The sequence below is a fragment of the Anas acuta genome, chromosome 10 (genome assembly GCF_963932015.1).
Source record: "Anas acuta chromosome 10, bAnaAcu1.1, whole genome shotgun sequence".
NCBI classification, from domain to species: Eukaryota; Metazoa; Chordata; class Aves; order Anseriformes; family Anatidae; genus Anas; species Anas acuta.
The window spans coordinates 14,500,720-14,528,141 of NC_088988.1; the positions used below are offsets into that span (position 1 = coordinate 14,500,720).

Sequence of the window (27,422 nt, forward strand, 5' to 3'; positions counted from 1 at the left end):
AAGATTTACAGTCTTGTAAATGCAGCCCAGTAACCTTAGAGAACCATTTACATATTCTTGTCAAGCAAGTGTAAGGCAGGATTTTATTTCAGCTTTCCATGTTTTGAACATATTATGTTCCAACACAATCTGCTTTATGCTCTACATAAAAGCAATCCAAGGGTGTTTTGGTATAGGAATTTGACACCTATGTATAGCACACACGACTTAACTGTGTGACAGCGTACCTGGAGTACGTGGCTAGGATGTGTATGGACATATATAAAAGGATATATGGATAGATATGAAAGAAAAGTTCTCTAGGATTTTATTTATGATGTTACATACGTTGCCATGGTTTGTCGGACTCTGTTGGCAAAAAGAATGGGATCTTTCTTTTCTTCCTCAGTAGGCACATGAACAGGCAAAAACTGAAAGAAAGGAGTTATCTGATCAATTAAGAGTCACCACTTTATTAACAACACAGACAGTTTCTTATTATTGTCTGGAATAGGGGAAAAACAGGAGAAAAAGTCAGCCATGCAATGAAAGAACTGGACACTAGAGGTCTCAACTGCTTTAGAAACAACTCAGGCTCACAAACAAGATTAGTCCAACCTGCTTCTTAAAGGTTGGTAGAAGCAGCTTTAAAAAAGAAAAATTAAAACTCCAAAGAAGAAAATTAAATACATATGTAGTTATAAAATTAAATGCTGTGTCTATGAGAATGCACATCTGAAATCCTGTACAAATCTTTTCAAAGATTCCTTATAAATTATGTTATTAGTGGAAAAGTGTGTGTAAGATTTGTAGGTTTTTTTTCCATACATGCCACAGTAGCACCCAGTACCCCTTAATTGTATCTGTCAGGATGTGATCGATAAGTTTCCTCTAAGTTTCTCCTCTGTGGTAAAAATGGGATCTTAGCTCTGAATTACCAACAGAGTGCTAAATGGATACTGATGCTATAAAATTGTGCAACCCCAAGCAGAGAATAAAAAAGCCCAACAAAACAACCCACTCTTTTCCCAAGCTCAGAAAACAGAGCAGATATCCAAGCAGATGTCTATTACAGCAGGTGTGTGTGTATGTGTATTCTGTTCTTCCTCCTTCAGTCTACAGAGTGGTCAGCTGCAGCTCAGATTCCTGTACCAGTTCTCGTTTGTGATTATCAGTTATCTCACTTACGCTGCCTCCCATCCCACAGTCCTGCCCTTCAATCCTAGACTACAGCAATGCTAGAAGTGTAAGATGTTGGACACTTCATTAGCAGGCACAGTTGCTAAATATCTGTCAACATGTTTCTTCAGTTTTTTATCTAGTTGTTGGTGATACACTACCATAATGGTAACTACATCCAACTGGTAACTATAAACACAGTCCATCCTGACCAGCCTTTTTGTCTTTGATTTTAAAGAATGCTGCCTCTTTATGACCAAAACCAGTAAGTTTATGGAACAAGTTATCTGTCAAATAACCATAACAATTCACTGTTTATAGCCAGGAGTTTTCTCTTCTGGAAGGACAGCAGGGGCCCAGCAGTTCACACAAAGTTTTGAGATTTCATTCCTTCTACAAGGAGCTTCCAGCTCGGTTCAAGGCTGACACATGTCCCTGCTTATTACAAGTCCCCTGCAGAAGTCATGTAACTCCTAGATTGAGGAAGCACAGATACTCTGTACAGACACAGAGAATGGTGTTATCACTGGGTAAGATGAGAACACAAGTCTGAGAAGTTTATCTGTGTAAACATGGTTTATGGTCTTGTAGGTGGTCATTATATCATCTGAGGCTGAGGTCTTGCTCAGACAGCAATTTAGATTTTTGGTAGGTGAAACACCACCACTTTTTCAAAAAACCTGCCTACCACTAATTATTCATAAAACCAGTTTGCCAGAAACCAGAGCAGGAGGTAAAGAATTTGGTTTCTTGGCCTCCGAAGGAGGCATGCATGATCTCACACACACCCAGCTGCTTATCGGGTGATGATTACTAAGTATACCTTTGCTGTCAAATTGCAATCCTATAAGAAAAATTCTTCACAGCACTTTCAGTATCAAAAATTCGTCTCTGATTTGCTTTTGACCTGGTCTATCTTCTTACAGAATTTGCCAAATGCTGCAATTTTTGCAGCCATAAAACTCACGGCCATGTTCACTGTTTAATTGTCAATATACACAATTTGGCTAGATACTTCCTCGGACTGCAATTCTGCATCATGGTTGATGCACTGTAGGAAGAGGCAGAGCAGTACAGATGGGAATGGAGAGGCTGCTTGTTCACAGCATGTGGCAGTCCACTGCTAAAAGGAGTAGTCTGATTTCCTCCCTCTCCAGGTCAATCTGCCCCTTCTCTTCGGTCTTTTGGTAGGACTTTTGCATCGATGATTTGCAATTATTTTCACCCTGGGGACACGTGCTGCTGTGAAAGCTGTGTATTTCTTCATGTTTTGGTTTCACCTTTGGGAACAGAATTTATTTTCTAACAGGCAAGTTTGAGTTCCATTCTGAAGTAGGAGGAAATAAACCTTCTACTGGAAGGGCTACATTAATTACTTCTTGTTCCCACGTGTATGAATTACACAGGTATGTCCTTCTGTGCAAAATCATGAGGAGAATTCTATCTTTAGTACACATTCCATAAATATAACTGTTTACTGCATGTATTATAGTATACAAGATGCTCCCTTAAAATGAATTTAACTGTTTGACAACAAAGACTGTATTGCTAGATTTTAGTAGCAGCAACACTGCTTGTGTTCAGAGAGCTCTGCACAACTTCGTGAGTTCTGTATTTTTCAAATAAGCAGCAAAAGCTGCCTGAATTTCTCCCATTACTCAGGTCCCTAAACCAAATTGCTTGATACTGACAATCTTTGGGGTCTGTCACGGAATGTGAAGTACAACCCTTAAAGTGATCACAGCTGTTATCTGGCTCCTCACGACTGTATTCTGAATGTTGACTCTGACAGGAAGCAAGCTGTTAGAGTAAGTGTACTGCTGTTATGAAGTATGTACTTTATGTCAGTTGTCATTCGTCTGTCTGTGTGCTCTGCTGCTGATTTTACTGATCAAGGCTCAGCTTTCTCCACAGTACAAACACTGGAGTCCTTGAGCTCTTAGTTGCAGAAGCCTTTTAGAGTTCAGCCTGGGAAGGTGGTGAGGAAGACAAAGAGGTTTTCAAGGCAGCAGGGAAATGAGAAGGTGGGAAAAAAAAGACAAGTTACCTTTAATAGTATGTATTATAATTGTTAAATGGACATAGCAAGTTAGCAATGATTTCACAGTGCTTTAAAAATAAAGGCTTTTCTGCCAGCTTTCATTTAGGAACGCATCAGGTTAAGTGATACAGAGATGTGGACAACGGATCTGAATATATTTTCACCGTGGTACTGTTCTTGTTGCTGAGACATTTGTTTATAGATCACTAGCAGTGACTAAGAACGTGAATAATGCATTTATGCTGACGTACGAACTCAGTAGGAGTTACTGAATCTTAGTATAAGATTATTTTTAATTCTTACCTCAACCTCTACTCTTGTGAAGAGCTGACACATCGTCATTACAAATAACTCTTTTCTGCAGGTGGAGAAGAGAGAGGAAAAAAAGACAGTTATTTTAAAAAAAAGTATTTGCAGATGAAACATTCTGAAGCATTGATGAAAACACAGCCAATATTGGGCGAGGTTTTTAAGTACCTTGCAGTAAAGTTTCCTGAAATGTTGTTTAATGCTTTTCTATAGGGATTCTGCATACACCGGCTGCCTGCTCACTGGGCAGGCAACCTGTTATCTGTTGTCATACTTATTAACAATACTATACAATTCTTTGGCTAGCAAAATCTGTATGTGTTATTTTATCTTTAAAGAGGTGAACACATAACGGATTTTGAAGCTTTAAGAGCTTTGATTCTGAGAAGCAGCTTTACTTCCCTATCTTTTATTCTCTTATCTGCAAAACAGCCAGTAACTTCCTTCTGCAGAACTGAAGCAAGGATCTGTAACTATTTGCTACCCACTTTGCAAATTATAGTCATGTTTACACAAATATGTTAATTAAGTGTCAGTGTGTCCAGGACCTTCAGTGCTTTAAGAAATGGACAAGTTTTAACAGGTAGGGGGAAGAAGAAGCTGGGAAAAAGAATAAACATATCCACTTCTATTTATGACTTGTTCACTGAGATTTTTAAGCAGAAATGTACATTTGCTCTCCACTTTAAATCATGTAAATTAGAGTAGGAAGCTTTAAAGCAATCTTTCTTCTGTTCCTGAATTTGAAAAAATAAAAACAAGAAAAAATGCAGAACTAAGTGATCCTTTTTGCTCTCTGCAGGAATCCACCCTTAGTGCTTGATTTCCTAGCATGTAATTTTAGGCATGACACTCAGTAAAACACAAAAATAGAAAAGTAACAAGTGAAAGCAGAAACTGGGTCAGGAGGTTTCTGAGAAGGACACTGGTACTGTCCATTCTGGCTGCAATACCCAAGATGTTTTATGAAGACTGCAAGTTCTGCATTTTCCCTCACAACTAAAGACAATTATTTTAAATCTTTGAGTATAAATGCTTTGTCGGAGTAATCTATAGTATGCTACTGAATCTGTACTATATATTACTATCAGCGTGCTGATAACTGACAGCAATAACAAGAAAAATCTAAACTAAAGAAGATGGGTATTTTCATCTAAGTCAGCTTTCAAAATGTCCATTCTATAAGTTTGTGAGTGGTAGGATTAACTAACGGTAGCTTAAAAGGCACTTTTAAGTAGACCATTTAAAATGCTCCACTTCTCTAGTTCAGATATGTCTCAAATCAGTTGTCTGAAAATTTTAGTCACATAGTAAATCAGTAGTGCTGCACTTTGATGCATTACATATTCCACATGAAAGTATGGTCTATGAATTCTGCAAATCCACATAATGTTCTAGTGAGTGTTTATGAGCTGAAAAGTGCTTCCCAGACGGTAGTTTTGTTATTTTCGGTACAGTTTATGGAAGTTTTTTAATAAAATATTTTATCATATCAGAAGACCACCTGTATTGCAAAAAACAAAAACAAACAAACAAACAAACAAAAAACAAACAGCAACAAAAAAAACAAGACCCACAGCCAAAATGGTCTGTTAAAACATTTTTCATTGTTTAATTGTCAGAAACTATATTTAGCCTCATCACTGGCATCTCAAGCAACTGCTTTTGTTGAGTCAGGTAAAAGCAAACAGAATCCTACATGTCAGAATAGAAAGACAGGGAAACACAATTGTTTTGCCTGTCTTCTTCACCTATTGTCATGTTACTCTTCAAGGAAAGTGTGGAAAAAATAAATGGAGGGGATAAAATAACATTTATTTTCTCTTGTTTCTATACCATGTAGGAAACTGTTAATATCAATGGTCTTTGATGGCCACTGATTGTTCCCAAAAGAAAAAGAATTTCCAGTTTTCCCTTGGTCTAATGTAATATGCAAAACATACGAGAAAATTAAACAAATCAGTGGCAGAGATGTAAATAATGTTTTCCTGTTTGAAAATTCCTCCTCTAGCCGTTCAGATATGAAATCTACTGCATGACAGCATTATCTCCAAGAACTTCCCCCTCATAAAAAAAAGCCACCTAGAGGAACATGAGTCTTAACTTTGCCCAATCTGTCTGTCAGACTGTTTAGCAATGGGGAAAAAAATCTATGTGTAATTTTTAGTAGGATTAAGAAACTTACAATGAATAGCCTTGCCATGTCCAGGTCACAGTATCCTAAGGATAAAAATAAAACACAGAAATGTATGACAAGATGAGATCAAAGTTAGAGAGCAGATAGGTTACAATATAAAACAGGCACAAGTTTAGTAAAAGCGGATGATGGTGTTATAGTGCTGTAGTGAAAATAAATAAAGGTGACCATAGGTCTAGGATTTCTTGCTGTAAAAAATTGGAAATAAGCATGGCAGACTTGTGTTCTATGAACAATTAGGAATAAAACTTAAGTGGTTATTTAGATGTTTTAAATCATTCATTCTCATTCATTCTAATCTAAACAACAGAAGTAGAAAAAAGTATCTGATAAATCTTCTGAAGTGGACTTCACCAGTCCACTTAGAAAGGCAGCCTCCTAAATACGCTGGACAAGGACATAAATATATATGTTATATTGACCCTAAATATGTTTTCAAGGACATCTCTGCATGGGTAATCTATCGTGCTTTTTCTTTGTTTTGTTTTGTTTTTTTTTTTGGCTTTGCATTTTTTTCTTATTCTATGTTTATTACTTCCTATATATAATTTTTACAGCGTGTGCTGCAGATCCTTACATCCTATCAGTGAAATGCAGTTCCAGTCCCTGTTAAGTGGTTCACTGTTTTGAAATTGATCTGCAAAAGGATTTTACATAGGAATCATTTAAATAATAAATTAAAAGTTTGTTCTTTTCTGGATTTGTGTGGTGAGCAGGGAATAAAAAAACACGTTAACAGTCGCTAGACTTGTGTCCCAGTATTACACCTGTTAGTGAAATGGAGCCATATGGCTCTACCCGTATACTTGGCAGGGAGTGTAAACAGTTACCCAGCAAAACAAATGAAAGTTACACAAAAAGAACCATCTGCAAAGCTGCCTTCTTGAGCTGCGTGAAAGAAAGGGGTGTTGGAAGTAGTGCATGGTTCAGCTTTGGTTTTGTTCAGAAAGCCTGTCTGTAGTAAGAGGACTTGACCAAAAAAGGATAACTAGTAGGGAAGTTGTGTGCATTTTAGACTTCCAAGTACAGACTCTGTGACTTTGCAGGAAGTTTCTAACTTCCGCTGCAATATTTTCTTACATTTCCTCTTCCTTGAAGTACAGCTAAGATGCCCAGAAGTAAGTTTTTCACAATCAGAATAGCAACTACGTCATGCTGATTCTTGGGAAGCCTGGAATTCTCCAATGATAAGCTCAGGGCAATAGATTCTTCAGTTACAAAGCAAAATATTCAGCCTAGGTACACTCTAAGTCAGTATTTTGACTTCCAGATTACCAGTTAGTGATACAAGAATGTTCTGCTTACCAGCTTGTTGGGGTATCGGAGCAGCACAGGCTGCACAGGAACTCGTGGAATGAATGCACCTGCAACCAAAAAAGTTGTATGGGTTGTTAAGACTGAGCTTCATACAGCAGTTGGAAGTTCTAAGAGATTCAAGTAAGATAGGATATTTGGAAGCAGATTTTTTTTCAAAGCCAGAGGAATGGAAAAGGTTTTTTTTTTTTTTTTTTTTTCTTTCTTTCCCATAAAATCATCGGTGCAACTAGCAAGATGTCAAAACAGAAAAAAAACAAGGAGAAAGCTGTCTCAGATCCCCGGACTGTTCAAACTGATTTTCTGTGTATTTCCTTCACTTGATTGCCATTTATTTCAAAGGATTAGATTCTCACAAGGCTGTTGAGTGTTTCCTGAACTCTTCTCTGTTTTGATCATCTTGTTAAGTGATAGGAATCTGAGCATTTAGTACTGGTTTTGCAACTTTGCTACCAAAGATACTGTACAACAGTAAGAAAGGAGAGCACTGTGGCTTTAACTGAAGTGCAGCACAACAGGCTAATGGTCAGTGATGCTATCAAACCCCTTTCCATGTTAAGAATAATCTATTGGCCTATGTTGCTAAGCCACACACAAACAATTTCATAGTTTAGTTGCTATGTCTTGCACGACAAAATTTACAGGAAACTAAGTTCGCACAACTGTAGGTTGAATTAAAGGAACATCGTAACTAGGATGCATTTTGGTAGTTTATGTCATAGTAGTCAGTCATTTTTCTGGGTAACTAAAGAAACAACAACAACAAACTACAAACAAGTATGCAGCACTGATATTTTGCAACCTACAAAATCCAAAAAATGAGAAAAGTCAAACGATAGTATAAAATAGTGGGTTTAGAGCGACTGAAACATCAGTGATGTAAGACAGCACTGAAACTTTAACGACAGAACACATCACCACAATGCTGCTGTGGGTATGTACCTGCAGAAAGCCATACCAGAGCTATCAGACTAGTATTTCATACATTGTTTTCCAACAAAGATGCGACAAAATTTCTCACCTTGTTTAAATGTGATCAGACAAGATCGGTTTGTGCAGGTGCCTTCTGGGAAAATCAGTATCTTAGATTTAAAGAGAAAGAAAGCAAATATATACGTGTCATAAAAGGATTATAATTCAGCATCAGTTTATATGAAGGCTGAATTTTTATGCCAGGTCTGTAACGTGTTACACTGCATCACAAGAATACCATTACTATTTCAACAAGAATAGAATGAATTAGTAAAGGATGCCCACAATAATAACAACCTGATTCATCTTGATTTGGAAACAAATGCTTTGTATGAGAGGAATTTTGGGGACAGGCCTTTATCAGTTCAGAAATACAGTATAAAATGTTTCCAGTGTTTGACTCGAGATGTTTAGTTTTGGTAATGATAGGAGGCTTCTCTTTGTTTCTCTGCCAGCAGTTTCTTACTGAACTGCTGAGCATATTATCACCAAGAGTCTGGACTGACATGAAGTGCGTGAGGCACTTGAGCATTTACAGGCACAGATGCTATCAACATGAGTCAAGATGCCAGCTATGATGAGATCACAGCTTAAGGGGTAGCAGCAAAAGGCAGAGAGTGTAGGTGTATCTCTGATGCAGAGCTCTGATGGCACTACACACCACTACACAGTCCCTGAATGATTCAGACACAGCAAATACCCAGAAGGACTCTGAGTTAGCTTCTGAAAAATACCAGATTAGATGTGTAGTGAGCTGCAATGTGACACACTGAATTCAGCCCCCTATGGAATACAAAGAAGCTTTGTATTTCTCCTATCACTATGGGATCATAAGCAGCATTCCACAGAATCTCAGTACAAGAACTGGTCTGGACTGAGAGGGCTCAAGGTGTGCTCCCACTTCAGTCTGAATTAAGAGGTCAAGGCTAGATGAAGGAGAGATTGTTGTTCAGGAGACACAGGCCATTCTAAGATACGATATACCGGTGCTATGGGCACAAAAATGGGCATCTTTCTGCTTGGCGTACATCATAAGCCCCAGAAAACATATTAGTGACTGCCCAAGCAGTAAGTTATCATACCCTTCTTCCCCTTTTGTTTTGGTACAGGGTTGGGAGAAGCAATAATCAGGAGCTTATGCTATTAATAAGTGCGAGTGTTGTGCAGCCTGTCGTGTTTCGGTTTGAGGGGGAAGGAATTGGGAATCCAGCTACTCCTCTGTGTTGTGCTAAAAGAATGCAGCCCAGGCACTCAGCTGAGGTTATCAGAGACATCATCTTGTGGTCAAGGAGGAAGGTGTGGCCGCTGCACAGGACTAGGAATCACCCTCTGATACCCCCAGCTGTAGCTGATTCAGTCTCGGAGATTCCCAGATTACTTGACTCATAGGCTCTTTGTGCCATAACATAGCTGCAGAATTGGCGTAAAGCCAATTCTCCTTTTTCTCACCTTGCTGTTTTCAGCAGAGGTTAGGTGTTTGGACCTTGCTGGGATCACTTTATCCACAACAGTTTAACAAGTCATAAGCATCAATGCAGAGTCTAAGCATAGTATTAAAAAAAAAAAAAAAGCCTTGCTAGCTTTCACAAGTGCGTATTTAAAATCCTCCCTACAGTTGATAAATGCATAAAGATAGAGGTGACAGGAAACCACAATCAATACATCAGAAGAGAGTGGAGAGGCAATGCCAAGTATGATGCCAGTAGATGCAGATTTCTATCCCAGCCTTCTACCTGTCCAAAGGCAGCAGAGTTGCTGCCTCAACTGTTTTCTCCTTTAGAGCAGCCTCTGCCCCATTAGGTTTTCAGGATGGAAAGCCACCCAGGGTCTAGAAGCACAACAGCAGCTTGCTGCTGAGGAATGACCATGGGAAGCAATGTGCAGAATCACCAACTATTGTGTCCAGACCAATCTAAAAGCTTTGTTCTTACTGCACTGTTACCCTGAGGAGTGAACTGACCTTCAGCTCAGCTATTTTCCACCTGTGAAATGAATGTTTTAAGCTTAAGTACTGTTTATGATGGAGCTCACACAGTTTGGGTTACTCATTAACCGCTGTGAGCGCAGCTCTGCACCACAGCTTTTCACACATGAGCTTGGCTGAGAAAAGTGATTCACATATAACAATACAAGTCAACTGCTACCCTGAGGACAGCAAGTTAAGTATTAAAATAGGGCATGAAATCTAAGAGCATCTGCATTTTAGAACAGCAATTGGTATTGTCTGGATTTAACTGATTCGTTTGTCCTGACAAAACTCTTTCTGGGCACCAGCCTCTTTTCTTCCTTTCCCAAACCTGTTAGAGATCTGAGAGCCGCCTTTATATGCCAACAGAATCCTATTCATCTGGGCACTGCCTGACATTATGATCCACAGTGTATCTGGGATATATTACAGAAGAGTAGTGGTATCTTTATTACCTGTGGCCACTTGCCTCCTGATAATGCCCGATTTGTTATCTCAGCGACTGTATTCTTTCGTGAATCAGGGTCTTGACGAGAAACCGCTACAGGCTGAAGGGAACTTAAAATTGCTGTGAAAGAGATCCAGATGTTCATTTGTTTTACACTAGTGCCTAGAAAACACGTGTTCAGGGCTCTCCTGTAACAAAAACTTGTTATGCTCATACTAGGAAACAGACTGCACAAACAGCTTTCAGACTAAATAGATAAGAGTATCATTATTGTGCTCAAGCTGAGGAGCTTGACAGTAGGTATGAACTTATCAAATTCACGTGCACCCATTCTACTAATATTACTGTTATCCTTCAGTGAGCGTTTCCACACAGTTCTGAGAAAGAGACCTGCTCAGGTATCTGCTCACAGGCTACACCGGGGCCCAACGCATCCAGACTGCACTGACGATGTACCTTGAGCCCAGGCTGAAGAAGCGAGTGCTTTTCAGTTATGAAGCAGACACAGCTTGTGGGTAATTAAAAAACAAAACAAAACAAAACTGATTATATCAGAACTCTACATCAGAATGTGTGGACATGCTGAAATGTGATGAGAAACTGGGGAAATAACTAGCTTTGGCATCCCACTCCTGTGTTTTTAAGACAAGATCACTATATCACCAGTTAGTTTATTTCCTACCAAGCTACTTGTCTGTGTTGCCTACTGAATTCTGTCTGTTGGCTTGTTCTTTTACGAGTCCTACGGACAGAAGAGAGATACAGCCAGCAGAAAGGCTGCTGCTGATTCCAGGAATAATGCAAACTGGGATTCTTTCTGTGCCAAAAGGAGGAGAAAATAATAGAAGCATGACTCATCTATCTTTCCCATTCTCTGCATTTCCTTTTTGAGTAACTTCTCTTTTATTCCTTCCTGGTTTGACTCCCATTAAAAAATATCCATAACAGTGCCTGCAAGTTTAAGTTTATGAATATGGTATTTTCCAGACTGCTGTAGTTCAGGGCTGTTTTGAAATAACCTTTATCAAAACACGTTCTGTGTTTGTGGGCCATACTGTTAAAAGACAGCAGTTGAACAGATTGTTCAAGCTACCTACTGAGTGAATTTTCAGATAAATTTTGTGCTCTGAGCAGCTAGGAAACATGCTTTCGATGTAAAGCACATTTAAAGTGGTATTATATTCCATGCCTGAAAGGAAACAGCATACTCTCAAATGTTTTGACCAATTCTGAAAGATAAGCTGCCCCAAGTGATTTTACTGAAAATCTGACAGTAACTTTGGAACTCAAGGATTTAAAACAGTCTGTCCCTTAATCGGGTTCACAGATAAGACTTTGAACGTTTTATTTTTTTCATGAATACTTACTGCCAAATACTGGAGTTGAAAGGTTCTCTGCTCTAGATACTATCGATGGCATTCCAGTTAAGGCAGAAACAATGGCATCAAAAAAACTTGAATGAGGAGCTGCAACAATGATGGGGGCTTCCAGCAGACTTGCCACTTTCCCTTTTACTTCAACTTGGAACCCCATTATGAAGAACAAGGTACGAGTTAGGCATGAAAGGCTTGTCTGGATCATCCTCCTGGTAAACAGAAACACAAAAATATCATCCAAATTACAGCTCATTTTCTAAACAAATGCATAGATCTCACCAGCATTGTGGCCAGGCACAGGGTAGGAACACTACTCACAAGGAGAGTGTGGGCTAAAGGGGAAGAAGCAGGGGGAGGGAAGGTCCATCACCTTCTGTGTTAGAGCTTACAATTTCACAGATACAATTTTAAAGATAAGGCAATGTACAGCACCTCTAACAACATCCCTCCCCAACAAGTTCTGCTATTTCTCTGGCCATATTTTATAGCATTTTAGCATGATGCTACTGGGAGGGCAGGGAGAGTACTTAGCAGTTGCAGTGTCTTTTTTGTATGAACTTATATCACTCTGATACTGTTGTTTTGTTTTGAAATCAGTTTTAAACAATTAAATGACAATCTTCCCATACCTGGCACGTTCCCTCAATGGGACTTCCCATAATCTCTTGGCCTTGTGTTATTTAAAAAAAAAAAAAAATAAAGTAGAGACTTTTTATAAATTTTGGTCACGCTTTACCTTCTCCATCCTTTTAATGGCACAGCTCCTCCTCCCTGGTGACGGTAAGTTGCAATTGATGCAACCAGCCATGACAGCAATAAAATGAATGTAATAAATATGACACGGAGAGGTAGCAAAATAATCCCCAGAAGAACGGTCTGAAAAAAGAGGGGAAAATCTCAAGAAATAGCATCAACAGGAATTACTGATATCTATGCAGTTACATTTTATGGACTGTGAAATATTTACATTACTCAGTCATTTTTAGTGTTTCAGAAAATATTTTTGGGTTCCCATTTCAGTTGGAATTAGAACATCTGACTGTTTGGGTTTTTAGCTCAGATACTGTTAGACAGAGAGGGTAAACAGAGTTTGCCTGCCTTAGTTTATACTTTGGCTTGTTCTGCAGCATACAACAAGGTCAGACTCATCTGACCAGCTGAAGTGCATCTCCACTCCAGAGCCTTCTGTCACCAGCTGCCACCTGTCTACAAGCCAAGTGGGATTGCTAAGATGATCACAATGTACTTTTGCTCCTTTAAAAATGACAGACCTTGTGCTGAGTCACACGACTGCTGCAAGTGATCCTCAGTACCACTGCCTAGAGTAGTGTAGAGGCCACATAACTTCATTGCCCCTAGTTAGGACTTCAGCAATTTATTTTTTTTTTGGTAAAATTATACATGTGGTTTAAGGCATGGGTTCGGACTTTACAGTGCTGTTGTAGCAGCTCAAGGCTGACGGCCTTTGGAAGTCGTCTGCTCACCACCTGCAGTACGCATCCAGCAGGGCCCTTCAGATGATGGGGACTAATTTCTTGCCTCCTGTCTGTGTGAAGCATCCTGGCTATTAACTCTGTGCCAGGATCTCCTTGAATACTTCAGAATGAATTGAAAAATCTTAGTTTCCTTTTCTCCCCACACTCTGGAAGCTGTTATTAGCTCGCTTTAACTCAAAGCAAAGAAACTCTTGGGAGAGTTCTGCTACGGTCAGACGACCACACTGGGTAGCAAAGCCGGTCTGAAACTGCCCCAAGCTGACATTGCTCCTCACCACTTCCTCAGTTCTTCACACACACTTGTAAGGGAAGTGGGGGGGAAGGAGAAACCTAACATAACACTGCTTGCAAATAATCCTCAATTATTACCCTCAACCCTTACTAATGAATATTCAGCTTGCATTTTTCCGCGCACAGCTCCGGGAAGGAGGTGCATTGGCACAAGGTTGGTAGCAGCCTGCGGTGCAGGGCAGGAAGAAATTCTCAGCTGTCTTACCCCAGCACATTAATTTAGAAACTATATCCTGAAGGTTGGCCTTTGTGGCGCAACAACAGCCCTACGTGGATTGAGCAAGCCCAGGCTGGGAGGCAGATGAGCTGCGATACCTTGCGGAAGTCCCGGCGCAGCATTCCCGGCAGGCTGCGAGCAGCTCGACGCCTTCTGACACCTGGCCAGCTCGGGGCATGCTGAGTATCAGCTTTGCGCGTGTACGCACACAGCAGTGCACGCCCAAGCAGAGTTATTGTAGTGAATAATTGTTTCTATTTGAGCTGTGTTTGTAAAAGTCCCTCAGAACTTGGTATATGGCTGCAGCGTTGGTCACAGACTGACAGCTGCCCCAGTTCAGAAGCATAGCAGAAGTTAGTCAAGAAGTGTGGTAGTTTTAGCGTACACATTTTACACATTTTGATAAGCGTTCAGCTTGTAATTCTGTAATAACATCTGTTTTTCAGCGCAGCTTCTAATAATATATAACGCACCTTTGAATTTAGGTAAAGAGCCTGCATGATATTCATCTCATCTTTTGGGGAGGTATCAGCCTATATAAATCTACAAAAATAATTTGATTCACTAAGTTTAATACCAGTTCTAATCAAATAAATAGTTGCAAGAGGAGAGAGCTGCAAAGTTCCCATTTGGGAATTTAAATCTGAATGGTCTGTAGTCACAAACTGCCAGCAAGTCAAGTGGATTTTGATGTGAAGGCACACACAAGTTTCTCTGTGTCATGCCAGATCAGATAATGAGTTTGGACTAGCCGAGTTGTGAGCTTTATTATTTTAAAAGGAAGCCTACAGCTGCACAGCAGCACTCCTCTCACAAACTCAGCCTTTCTAGACATCTTTTCAGCAATGACTACTTACTGTACAGGAATCACATGGCTTTGAATAATAAATGAGTTTTCCAAATTTGTTTGTACTTAAATACTTGAACAATGATTATTAAGCAGTACAGAGGATTTTAAATTACCTCTCTCCTTTCCAAAGGAACAAATGATTATAGGACATTTGGAATATAAGCATCTTTACATTAATCCAATTAATCCAAGTACTATTAATCCAATTCCTAGATACTGTAGCTTGGTTTTAATTTTCCTTTCATTGACACAGTCCTCCTGTGGGCTGCCCAACTTCTTCATTCTTCGTTTGTCATATCCTCCTACTGCCCTCTTGCCGATATTCAGGAGAGGCTCTGGCTTTAGGCTCTAAACCTGTGATAGTGACAGGGATTAACAGGAATTTTGGGCCTTCGGGACTCTCTTCTGTGTTACAAAAGGTACGGTAACAACATACCAAACTTGACAGTGGATATGCAGTGTAAATTAGGATAAGTAGAGGCAGCAGGTGCAGCAGCTTATGTTCTCTAAGCACTGCCACATAACATGTTTCCAGGGCAGATGGACATTCAGGTATCATTTGATCCTTCTTGAAGTATACAATGTTTTTTACCTAGAAGTTGTATATAGAAGTAGTTATGGAAATTTAATAGTAACTTTAAGGTCAGTACTCTGGATACACAGAAATGGATTCAGTAGCTGGGTGTAAGAAATTTGGCCCTGGGGATTTATTGCTCTTTTGGCACAGGTCACAGTGAATCTGAAAAATTCAGGTAGCAAGTTAAACTAACCAAGACTCCCTGCTTGCCTCCCAAAATCAGATCCCTATTTTTTCCACCATGCATGTCCTCTTGTAATGTGATCTTGAGTCCCAGTTCAACCTTTCAGCTGCATTCAATAATGTGGAAGGGGCAGCATAAGCATAAATCAGCATGTTTTCACTTAAAATACCTTTTTACTTTATTAAAAAAAAAAAAAAAGTAAATGTATGCACTGACCTACAATGAAAAAATAAAGGATGCAGTAGAAAAAGCAAAACAATTCCTCCCTCAAAACTTTAATAAATTCATTAATCTATTTTAGGCAGATGCACAGGTGGTACTGATGTGCTGATGCAAGCTATTGGCTTTCTAGGTCACTGTGTAATGAGGCAGAGTTGATTCCTGCTCCATCAGCTGCAGAGTAGGGTAAGAAAAGGACAGAAAAGAGAAAGGTCAAGGTAGGTTAGAAAATAAAAAGTTCCGGAGAAAAATGTACAGAAGAAAAGACAGGTTTAAAGTTCAGTAACTATTAAGTCGGATCAGATCTACTCATTTCAATATGCAGTAATTACAAAGATAAAGCTATCCTGAGTCATCTGAAGAACTTCTCCCCAAATTAGGAATCAGCTGGGTACTTTCTGTTTAAGTTGCGTACAACAACTGTGTGACCTTTCACTACTGCAGTCAGTAGTGATGACTGCAATTTTGCTTCAAAGCTCACTACTGCTGGGTCCTGTCCCAGCTAGGTTGCTTCTCCTTCCAGGTACATTGTGGAGTTATGCATAGAGGGTATCTTGCTTTAAAACATACCATGTTTTTCATCCCTTCCTCCTGAAGGAAAAAGGGTATATTTATTACAGATCAAATGGTAATTGAAGCTTAAAACTGCAAGCTTTTAAAAGTAGTTTGTGCATCCTTTAAAAAGATCAGGCAGCAGAGAGAACTGTCCATTTCTGGAACCTCATTAAGGAACTGCTGCCGGTACCTCGGGGTTCATGCCTACACCTTCTGACTCAGGTGCACTTGAGCTGTGCTGCAGGCTGCTGGTAAACACAGGGGTTAAGAAGATTTGAAACTGTTTTCCACATCTCTCAAATTTCCTCTAACTAGCTACCTTCAGGGTAAACACCATTTATAACTTGAGGGAGAGCTACATGGAACATAAAATATTTAGCTGCGTGTCAGCCTTAGGTAAGTGTAACAATGAGCAGAAAATGCTGAAAGTTTGCCTACGCACTGCTATGTGCCTCGTCCTCACTGAGATGCCAGTTCTCGGCTGGTTCATCTCCTCAGTTTTTAAAGTGGAGATGTTTGGAAATCAATGCCCAGAAACGCTGTTTGCTTTCTGAGTTGTGCGAGTACCCTCAGCACGGCCCGGCACTGCAGCGGGACTGCAGGAGCCTGGTTCAATTCACCCAGTGACAGCAGCAGTAAGGCAGGGAGGGAGGGATACCCATTTTGGGGGGATGTGGAACTCAGAAGGGGGGCCTCCTTCCTCCCCCAAAGCAGGCTTAAAATCAGCTTACAGCGAGTTATGTGTCTGAAGGGGATTATTGTAAAAAGAGCACGTTATTTTCTATTTTAGCGCATCACTTCAGAGAGCGGCTGTCAGCATCTTCCCACTAGTGCCAGAGGCGCCTGGCACCACGGACAGCATCCCACTTTTGTGAGTGGGGACGCGGGGATTCCCGTTTCCTCCAGCAGCAAGGTGTTACTGTCGGGACAGCACCACCCTTGCCAAGAGCTCGCTGCACACCTCGCACCAGGAGCTCAAACCTGGCGCTGAGCCCACAGCCCCAGGCCCTGCTAACCCGGAGGCTTTCCCCCCTTACAGGGGACAACAGCGGCTGCCCTACAGCCCCGGGGGAGCCCGGGCTGGCCGGGAGCCCTTCCATTTTTCCTTCCTTCCCTCCCTTCCCTCAGGCGGCCGCTGGCTTTCTCCCCCCGGCTCCAGGAGCCGCCTCAGTGCCGCGCAGCCCCGCCGCGAAATGGCGGCCCGCGGGGCGCAGCCTTGGGGCAGGGGCAGCCGCCCCCCGCCGGGGAGCCCTTCCCCAGCCCGGCCGGGCCGGGCAGGGCAGGGCAGGGCAGCTCCCCGGGCACGCCGCACCGCCGGCCTTACCCGCAGCTTGTCCCCGGCGCTCAGGCGGCCCGGGTGGACGAAGGGGTTGAGGACGACGGGCGAGCAGAAGGAGTGCTGCCTGGGCAGCGGCAGCACCCGCGGCGCCATGCTCCGGCCGCCAGCGCCGGGCGGCTGATTGCGCAGGAGCTGCCGCCGGGGGGGCCGCGATGTCCCCGGCACTGTCCCTGCGCCAGCCCCTGCCCCGGTCCCAGCCCTCGGCTCGGCCCGGCCCCGCCCGGCCCGGCCCCGCCGCGGGGAAGGAGCCCTCAGGGGCCGCAAGATGGAGCCGCCGCGCCCGCCCCTGCCGCCCGTGTCCTGAGGTGGCAGCAAGAAGGCGCCGGGCTCCCCCCTGCCCCGCCACAGCCCCGTGTCCTCCTTCCCCTGCCCAGCCCGGGCTGCTGACGGGCGGCTGTTGTGCCTCGTTGGCAGGCACCACGGCTGTTATCTGAGAGATAAGGGAGGCAAATGCGCTCAGGGTGTACAACAGGAGTCTTTTTATTTTTATTTTTTTCTTTGCGTGGAGGGTGCGTTTCTGCGCTGAGGTCAGGAGGAGGTGAGGTGTGGAGACACACCATGAGCTGCATCCATGGGCAGGGCCGTGGGTGGGAGGCCGTGCACCTGAAGCAGGGTGGCTGAGGCAGAGGTGCTGCCCGCCGCTCATGTTACTCCACGCTCATGTGGCTGCTTCTTTTTTCAGCACTGAAGGAAGCTTCAGCCTGATGGTGTTGAGGAGGTGAGCGTGTGGGTTCTTGCACTGGATCTGCTGTGACTGTGAGGGTGAGCCCCCGGAGCGCTGCGTTCAGGGACGGGTGGCTCCTGGCCTCCAGGCCGTGGCCTTGGTTCAGGCACTTCACTGTGGCTCTCCCTCCTGTCTCACACCTGTTCTTCACACAAAAACATGGACACTTCCTCACACAACATTAGTCTGTCACTGGACCGCTCGTATTTCCTTTAAAAAATTGTTATAGAAACCTCACAGTTCAGTTCCCAGTTTGGCATGACTACTTCCTCAAATATAGTAATTATTAATTATTATAAAATTATTTTTCAGTTGTGGCTTGATGTGCAGGTGCTTAAGGAATAATCAAAATAATATATATGGGTTAACTGAAGCCTGCGTATAGTGGAAGCTTGACGAATGTAGGATTTCCCTTGGCGGGCTTCCAGGGTCACCCTGTGACTGCCTGACCTTGGAATCAGCCTCTGAAAAACCAGAGCATGAACCAGTGCGACACGATCATCATGGGAAGTGAGGCTAGAGGGAAACCCCAGAGCAGAAAGATCAGTTCTGCCTCCGTCATTCTTGACAGATGATTCGCGGATTTGTTCCAGCACTTCTCTGGTTATGTTATGAAACATTTTTTCTATATCTGAGCAGAGTCTCTTTGCAATTTATATTCACTTGGTGGGTATGAAAACTGTTTTCTTTCCTCTTTGCAGCTACTTTTTGCACTCTTGTATAGTGCTTTTGTGATTTACTCAAGCCTTCACTAGACTCAACAGTTCAGTGCTTTCAGGTTTTCTCTCCCAGGTCATAGTTTCTAGGTATCTGATTATACTTAATGCCTTTCTCTGGCATTTCTCCAATAGGTCCACACCTGTCTCGAAGTACCCAAACTGGAAATGTTACTCACTAGGAGGACTGACCAGTGCTACTGATTGGGCAGGAAGGGTTGATTTCTGTCTAACATGTTTATATATCCCTTCTTTTATTGCAGTAGCCTGGCCTTGTGACTCACACTGTAAGTCATGATAATTCTTAGATCCATTTCTGAGTAATTACTTGTCATTTACAACACAAAGTTCTAAGAATAAAACACTGCATTTGTCCTTATTAAATGGTTGTAATGATCTTACCTCTAGAACCAGGAAATAATAAAGCATCTAGTTTTAAAGACATGATGCTTTTATTATGTAAAATAATCTGTTTCTGGTAACTTGTACATTTGTTAAAAAACAGTGATATTGATTATAAATTGATATTGATTATAAATATTTACTCATCTAAGGCTGGTTAGTCGTAACATCATGAAAAAGGCTTAAGCAAGCACCAAGATACAAACAGTGCAAGAAAAATGTGTTAACGTTCAGAATGTGAGAAGGTGTGATCCTTTGCCTAAACTGACATCAGTCTCTCTTTTGAATAATAAATCCATTTTGGTCTGCGAGTCTGTGGTGGAATGAACTTTGATCCTTGTTCCACTAACACAAAATACCACCAAGCTATTATGATACTGATGTTTGGAATTGTTTCAGTATCTTTATTTTACCAGAATGTGTATCTGGCAATGTGGGAGCAATAACATTAGCTTGTTACTAATTATTTTTGTAGGTTGAACACACACCTTTAGTTTTGCAGGTCAGTAGGAAAGCATATGATTTACCTAAAGAGCTTTACCCGGTACTGTCTTGATTCTACTCAGAAACTGTAAAAATAGTGGCTCCAGAGCAGGTGTAGCTTCTGTATGCAATCCAAGTGAATCATACCAGTGAAAGAGGACATCCCAGTAAACACTTCCACAGCGTAGGCAGGGATTCTTCTTTCATATAAACTGTCACAGTTTTAAAAAAGTTTATGGAACTTTATTGTTTTTAGTATAAATTAGATATACAGCTTAAATTGGACTGTGATCTTTCTCTCATCAGAGCTGCCTTTGGAACAGCTTATTCTCCCTTGTAATTTGTAAAATTATACTCCAATATATCTTCTTATCATAATAATTTTAATAAAGCTACAGTAATTTATGAGTATTTTCAGTATTTATCAGTTCTTTAAAGTGTGGTAGACTAAATCATCCATTGCAGAATAAGGAATTCTTGTGAACTAAATCTTCCACTAGCAATTCCAAATCTGAACCAGAAGCGAAATGAAGTTGCTCTTTTTAGCATTTCTATCTTTAATTTTTCAGTTAGGCCTGCTGTCTTAACTTTACAAAACACACAAAGGCGTTCTTTGATAAAGAAACTGAAAACCTCCTTCGTGTTTGAATTGTTCCGTTTGCTTTTGACCAAAATGCTCCCTCTTGTGGCCACGGTCGTGTAATATTTCTGCACAGAAAATTTAGCCCAGTATCTGTAAACTGCTTGTGAGGAAAAAACCACGACCCCTTCCTCAAGAACAAGTGACAAAATTTCTTCGTGCAAAGTAGCATCCTGATTATTGGCTTGCTTTCCGTGATATAAAATGTGAATTTCGTGTGCAAAATGGGTATGAGAACAGAAATAGATTCCTAGTGTGTTTTCGTTGTCAGTTTAACTTCTCCTTTCTTTCTTTCCAGGCCATGGTCCCCTAATGCAAGTTCAGCCTCTGCTGAGGAGAAATGCTGACTAATTCCTTCCAAGAGAAAATCTGGGTGCAGCTGATGGGATGTTTTCTTCAGGGACCAGTGAAGCCACATAGTGTAATGCGATTCACATCAGCTTTGTTTTTCTCCACCTGGCACAGTCTTCCAGTGTTATCCTGGTAAGCCATATACCCTTAAAGGTCTTCATGCCTTAGTCATGCAACACACAACCTCAGTAACATGCTATGTTAATAGTACTGTGGCAGGCTGCCACAAAAAAAAAAAAACAAAAACAAAAAAACAACAAAAAAAAACACACCAAACACACAACACAAACATTTTTGATAATTGTATCTCAGAGTCAGAAGGGCATTGCATGAGGCTCCAAGCAGACTCAGGCTTACTGTTAAGCACTCTGGACATACTTGTCTCCCTGATGATGTCCACAGTGGTAAACATGGCCTGTTGTGCAGTCCGTATCTGCTGCAATAGTAGACAGCATACTTAACGTGAGAGAGGATCAGAAACACCCTCTACTGTTTCAAGTTCTATACTGATAAAGGACAAATTAAGTGGCAGACCTTGGGGAAAAAAATATATCTGATTATAGAAGGTAAGTGAAACCAACATTACTGAACAGTCGCTATTCCTAGTATCTATTTAACACTCAATAAAAAATGCTATCCATGGGAACAATCAATGGGCTGGATAATGTATGGTGTAATTTGTTAGGGCTCCATCAACCAATTTCAGTCTGCTGAGGATCTAGATCTGCACATCCCTCAGTAGAATTTTTTGTTTCATTCCTGCTTCAAACAAGAAGATTTGGCCTGTTCCTTTCACAGCGCTCATGTAGTTGTGGACCAGAGGATGTGCTGACAGGCATACATAGTCCATCCAAGCAGACACACACGTGTGCGTTCATATGCATGCATGTATACATAACACCTCCTTGACCCCATTTAGTTTTTCAGTTTTCAAGTCAGTTGCAGAGGTGCACATATCTTGGAGTTTTAATTAAATGTTAAATAAAACTGAACCGCTTCTAAAGCTAAGGATTCTCCTGGGTATTACTAGATGTTTCTTTTAACAGGAATTCCTTTCTCTGCCACTTTCCCTTGTTCAGTAAACATTGGGCTTTCTGTCCTAGCATTCTCTCTTATATTGGTGCACATAGAGTTCACACAGTGTTTGCCTGGTAAGTTTGTAAATGAGTCATTGCATTTGAGAGTTATTTCTAGATGTTTTTGTCAGAGGGGTGTTGCCACCCCCTGTCTGTTAAGTATGGGAGTCCAGCCCATTCTCTGGTATAGGTAAAATAGTCAAGAATGTGTCCTGGCATGCTGCATTAGAGAGAGGAACCTCTAAGAGTGCCCTGAATCTGCTTCTACTGAATTCCTTTCTCTTTGCATTGCTAACTGACAGAAGGCAGATAAAATCAGAGGCAAGAACCTAGCCACTTCAGTTTGCAAGTCATACCTGATAATGACCTCTGCAAAGGCAGATGCTTAACGTGCATGTTGTTGGTTCTGGTGGAGTAAGTAGGGCTTGCGTTAGATTTTAGGTCCTAGACAGGCAGATAGATTGCTGAGCTAGCTCAGTTAACAAGTTAGGAAAACATACATTAGCATCGGGCCTTGCTGATGCTGGCTGAAAATAAAGGTAGTATTTATCTCAGGGAATCTACTGGGGCTGTCCCCTTGGAGAATCCTCCTGTAAATATTCCTCACCTGTGGTGGCTGCAAAACTGGACAACTTGACAAGAATTTCTCTTCTGTTTCTTTGGGTAGGGAAAACTCTAGACTGATGAAGGGGGATCTCCAATTCCCAGTGCTCTCAAGCTGGTACCTTCCCTGATTATTGAATTCACTTGAAAACAAAAGAAAAAAGTAGATTTACAAGAAAAAGAGAGACTCCAGTGAATTGCGTGAGAATGAGATATAAAATTAACGTGGTTTTTTTTTTCCCTTTGAACTGAACCCAGGAGCCTCAGTAAAGTTTACCCTATTTAAAGCATTAATTAGGGAGCTGACTGTACATAAAGATAAAACAACTCTTAAAGAAGTCTCAAGGGACTCAGAAAAAACTAGTTTTGTCTACATGAAGCAAAAGAATTTTAATTAGAAGCAACTGAATTGAAGTGAACTGATATGAGCAACAAAAAGAGAATTTATCCCACAACGTATTCAGGGAGCGTAATTGAATGTTCATTAGCTAAGAGTTATATACTGACTGTTAATGAGCAGAAATGAATATGTATTATTTCTTATTAAGCTGGAAATATATAGAACTAATTGCATTTAAATATAGTAGCTATAAAGCTGTGTTTTTTAAGTGTCACAACTAAGAACAGGAAAGACATAGGTGAATTTGTATTCCTTACTGCAGTAACACTTTAAATATTTATTATGCTAAGTGGTATTAATACATAGCTTTTTGTGGAAATGGTTATTATGTTGTGCTAGGAGGACTTGTGGATGCCTTCATTTGGATAGGATTTATGCTTTGTTTATTATAAATTAGGGAAGGCAGTAGAACCAAGACACATGCTCTCGGATTACTGTAAGACAGTGTTATTTTTGCTTCTCATAATGAGAGTCCTCTGTTATTCATGATCAAATGGCACTTGGCTTATTGGTATTACGGCCTGCTAATAATCTCAGGAGAGAGTTTTGGTAAGATTTCTTTCTTGAAGAACTACAGAAGAAAGCTATTTGGCTAGTTGGTGTGCTAATAGAAAAGTAGAATTAATTTGTGTTAATACAGTCGATGTGTTGTGTGTGCACCCAGCAAGGGCCTATGCCTGCCAAGAGGTACCTACACCTCTGTCTGGGGACTTCAGTAGGGACTGCAACAAAGGTGGACTCAGACCCACGATCATTTATTGTCACTGAAAGGCCACCTCTTCTCCGGCATGGCAAAATAGATGTTTTTTTTTTTCATCATCCTGTTTGCTTTGACATTGAAGGATATTTTGCATCTGTAGTCGGGAGAGGTTAACTCACCTTTGAGCAAGCCATGCCTTTTGAGATCAGTGCTGTAGGCAGTGATTTTGGGGAATTTAGATTGCTATCTCCCTACTTAATTGAAAAAATACCTGGTTTGGTCTGATTTCAGTTTGTTTTTTAATTTTGTAATCTATCCTTTTCTGATAAAATTATTTTGGTTACTAAAGGTTGACCCCCTGGATTACCGTTATATCTGTAGAGCTAATAAACAGAAATTTGCACTGCTAAAGGTAGCAGTCCAGTGAGTCTACATTTAGCAATCCAAATTTATGTTTATTACTTATACAGATATATTTTTACCACAGGATTCGTTAGTAGTAACAACTGTGCACGTTCATTTTTCTGAGAGAGTGCAACCTTTTTCCACTCACAAGAGGGCGATAAATCCCTAGTCATCTTTATTCAGCCTCTATAAAGCGATCAAGTGAGCGGTAGGCTAGTGTAAAATGTCACAAAAAGCAGCTTGGTGTTAGATAACTGATACATAGAGAGACTTGTATAAAATATTGTGATTCCTTTTCTTTCATTTTATGGGAAGTTTAGGTTAAGCTCTGTTCCTTTCATGGCACCATAGATCCTGTTGTCAGTAGAAACTGGATGTGGAAAGGTTATTGAGAGGATTCCCCTACTGTAAATGTTTTTGTCGTGGTATACTTACAAGTATTACATTCAGATAAATGTCAAGTGCCTCAAATAATGTGATTTTCAGCGTATTCTTCAGGAGAGTTTTCTATAGCCTAAATGTTGTTGTGTATGTATATTTCTTCCTCATGGTGAAACTGTGTCTTTGGTAATCAGAATTTTCTATTTCTTAACTTTAATATTTTGCCTCAATGAAAGTATCTCTTCTGTTAAAACTCCCCACCAAATGCAATGTTATTTCATCTAAATGCAAAGACCACAACTTGAAGTCTGTATGTGTTGATAATATCAGTATGGGGAGCTGCCATTAGCACTGTGGTTTCTCTATTTGTGTAAACAATTTTATGAGCACTTTATTATCCTTTTAAATATGTATGTTTATTCACCTTCACATCCATTGCCTCTCTGCAGTAATTTCTGTTTTATGTTGTATGGTAGAATAGTTTCAGGAGTTTTATGTAGAATAGGGAAAAAAGGAAAGAAAAAAGAAGTTGGTTTAATATACTAAATTACTGTGCGTCTCTGTTGATGTTACCTGAGTTCCTTCCAGCTCCTTTATTTGGAGGGGCTGGATTCCTTCCAGCTCTCAAGTTCCAACGACCCAGCCCATGCAATTTTTAAGCTGTCGGTATTAGAACAAATTCTTAATTATTTATGGTATAGTATGGCCTCTGAAGAATATTCTCAGTCTGCGTCTTAATATGAAAAATAAATAAATGTCCCAAGCCTCTAGCAACACACTGAGGTATTTGCTTGAGGTGTTAGTACAGTGTCCAGCTGAGTTTCAGTGTCTCAGATGACGTGACTTCCAGTATATCTTTTAAATAAGGAGACAAATCCAAGGCTCTTGGGGCTCTTTCTACAATCTGAATGGAGTTCTGGGGCTGTCTCAAATGGCTGAAACAAAGCCACCTTTATATTGTCTTTCACCAACTTTAAGCAGCCTTCGGTTGCAGGAATCTAGAGGCTTGTCTGGCCCCTTGCCCAGTGTCTCACTACCTCAGGCCCGTGGTAGGAAGCAGCTGTTAGCAGGCAGGGCTATCCCCAGCTCATTTCTTTTGTATTGTCCTGCCCAGAGCAACTTCCCGAGCTGACCATCACCCATCCTCACTGCTGTTTTCTGCAGGGTAAAGGCAGAGCTGTCCTTGAGCATAGCGCCAAGTCTGCACTGCTGGCTACCAAAATGCAAGCACCGATGTGGCTGGGCAGTGAGCAGAGCTTGGAAGAGAAGCAGAGAGGAATTTTAGGGTGGAAACCCCGATCTCACTCACTCTGGTTAAATTAAATTAGCCTCCTCCATTCCTTTCTTAATCACAAGACAAGGTGAATTATGCACTCACTGTGTTTTCTCAGCTCCAAAGCCAAAGGGGTTTTGCTGGCTGTCTGGTCACAGTCAGGAGTTCTGGGTTCGGAACTCCAAACATGATCTCCTTCACAGGGGTTCTCTCAGTACAGTCGGGCATTTTGGCTATTTCAGTTAAGACCAAAATTAGATACCAGAACCACATGATCGTGTTATTTTACCATGATGCTTACCATGACTGCATGCCCTCTAGAACTTCATCTGTATGTCAGAAAGATACCCAAGTCCTGTTTGTGTCATATTTAAAGTTCTAAGCACACCACACTAGTAGGAGATCAAGTATGCAGATGGGTCAGCTCTTTTTATATATCAAGAGCAGCTGAGAGGGAAAAATCAAGAAGCATTTCCAACTCGCTATCTGCAACTCAGCTTGAGGCACCTAGGAAAGTAAGATGTTAAAACTGTGATTAAGGGGAAAGGAAGACATGCAATACATATTTTTTATCTAGCAACTCTAGGAAGATGTCCTCCAGCTTCAGGCAGTTTTGTTGAAATCTGGGGGCTTCTTACAATGGGCCAGATGAAAAAAAAATTGAGAACTTTTGCTGGATACCTTTTAAAGTGCTAACACTGAGGCTATCACAATGCCATCAGTAAGACAGGTGTGGCTGCAAGATTACAAGGGCAGCAGTAAGATTCAGGTGGGAGAGCTCAAATATCGGTAATGTAACCTGCCCTGAAGCACAACCCTGGCTTCTCAAGTCTTCTAAATGTGGTGCTGATGGTGATAAAGCTGGGTAATTTAAAACAAGGTCAGGTGCAGGTGTTGTTTGGCAGTCGGGATCCTAGGAGCTCTGAGGACTACAGCAGTATCATTTCTTCACAGGTACATAAGGCTGATATGATGTAGGGATCAGGATGGAATTTTGCTATCAGGTACATATCAGAGAGGTACTGTTAACATTTGGGTACAGGTCAAAAGTTTTTGGGTTTAATTATTATTTTATTTGTTTATTTATTTATTTCTGAGGAAAACAGCATGAAGGTTGGAAGTAATGACAGTCTTACAAGAAAGTAGGAGTGAAGAGTAAGGAAAAGGCTTGGTAGAAAAATTGGTATTTTGCAGGGACCTGTTGCTAGTCAGGCATTAAGAATAAACCTTGGGCTTTTTTTGTTGTTGTTTCTTGTAGCCAAAGTTGGTGGCCTGCAGAGGAAGCTCTGAGGAAAAGCGTGCATGTGACAGGGAAATTTCTGCTATTGGCTGCAGGTGCCTTGTATTGGAGCTTCTCATCTCAAAGATTTCAGCCTGGAATTGTGCTTTAGGACTAGAAATACTGCCTAAGCTCTCTCCAGATGGCTTGGAAGAGCTCTGGGGGCACTGGGGCAGGTTCAACAGACTGGGATTGTGTCTTGAACAGTATAACAACCTCTTTTTCTCCAATAGAATCAAATGACAAATGTGGATGTTAACAAAGGATGATGGAGCTGTAGCTCAGTTGTCATAAAGAGAAACGGTGATTAGTTACGGAGACCTCTGAGCTTCTTCCCAGTAGTGGAGGAGCATGGGCCCACAGGGACTGGGTGCTGGAGTTTCACCAGTGCTTCCCTGGGTAAATGACTGCAACTCTGGGCTGGTTTTCTAGTCTGTAGTATGGTGTGGCTGCCTTGCAGAAGGGCTTGAAAAGCATAAT

At 41.1% G+C, this 27,422-nt stretch overlaps 1 protein-coding gene across 2 annotated transcripts in view; it reads right to left on the bottom strand.

Annotated features, from left to right (window-relative positions):
* LPCAT2 (lysophosphatidylcholine acyltransferase 2) overlaps positions 1–17,854 on the bottom strand; it is a 29,686-nt gene extending 11,832 nt beyond the window's left edge. Inside the window, exons 1-10 of one of the 2 annotated variants that reach the window (XM_068693282.1) lie at positions 17,495–17,853; positions 15,613–15,789; positions 12,518–12,657; positions 11,773–11,990; positions 10,413–10,525; positions 8,041–8,101; positions 7,011–7,069; positions 5,694–5,728; positions 3,503–3,557; positions 328–410 (exon numbers count right to left, since the gene is read on the bottom strand). In XM_068693282.1, coding sequence (XP_068549383.1) covers positions 328–410; positions 3,503–3,557; positions 5,694–5,728; positions 7,011–7,069; positions 8,041–8,101; positions 10,413–10,525; positions 11,773–11,986 — 620 coding nt within the window. In that variant the 5' untranslated portion in view covers positions 11,987–11,990; positions 12,518–12,657; positions 15,613–15,789; positions 17,495–17,853. Of the gene's footprint in view, positions 1–327; positions 411–3,502; positions 3,558–5,693; positions 5,729–7,010; positions 7,070–8,040; positions 8,102–10,412; positions 10,526–11,772; positions 11,991–12,517; positions 12,658–15,612; positions 15,790–17,494 lie in introns of both variants that reach the window. The other variant, XM_068693281.1, reaches the window with a different exon arrangement.
* Positions 17,855–27,422: the final 9,568 nt, after the last annotated feature.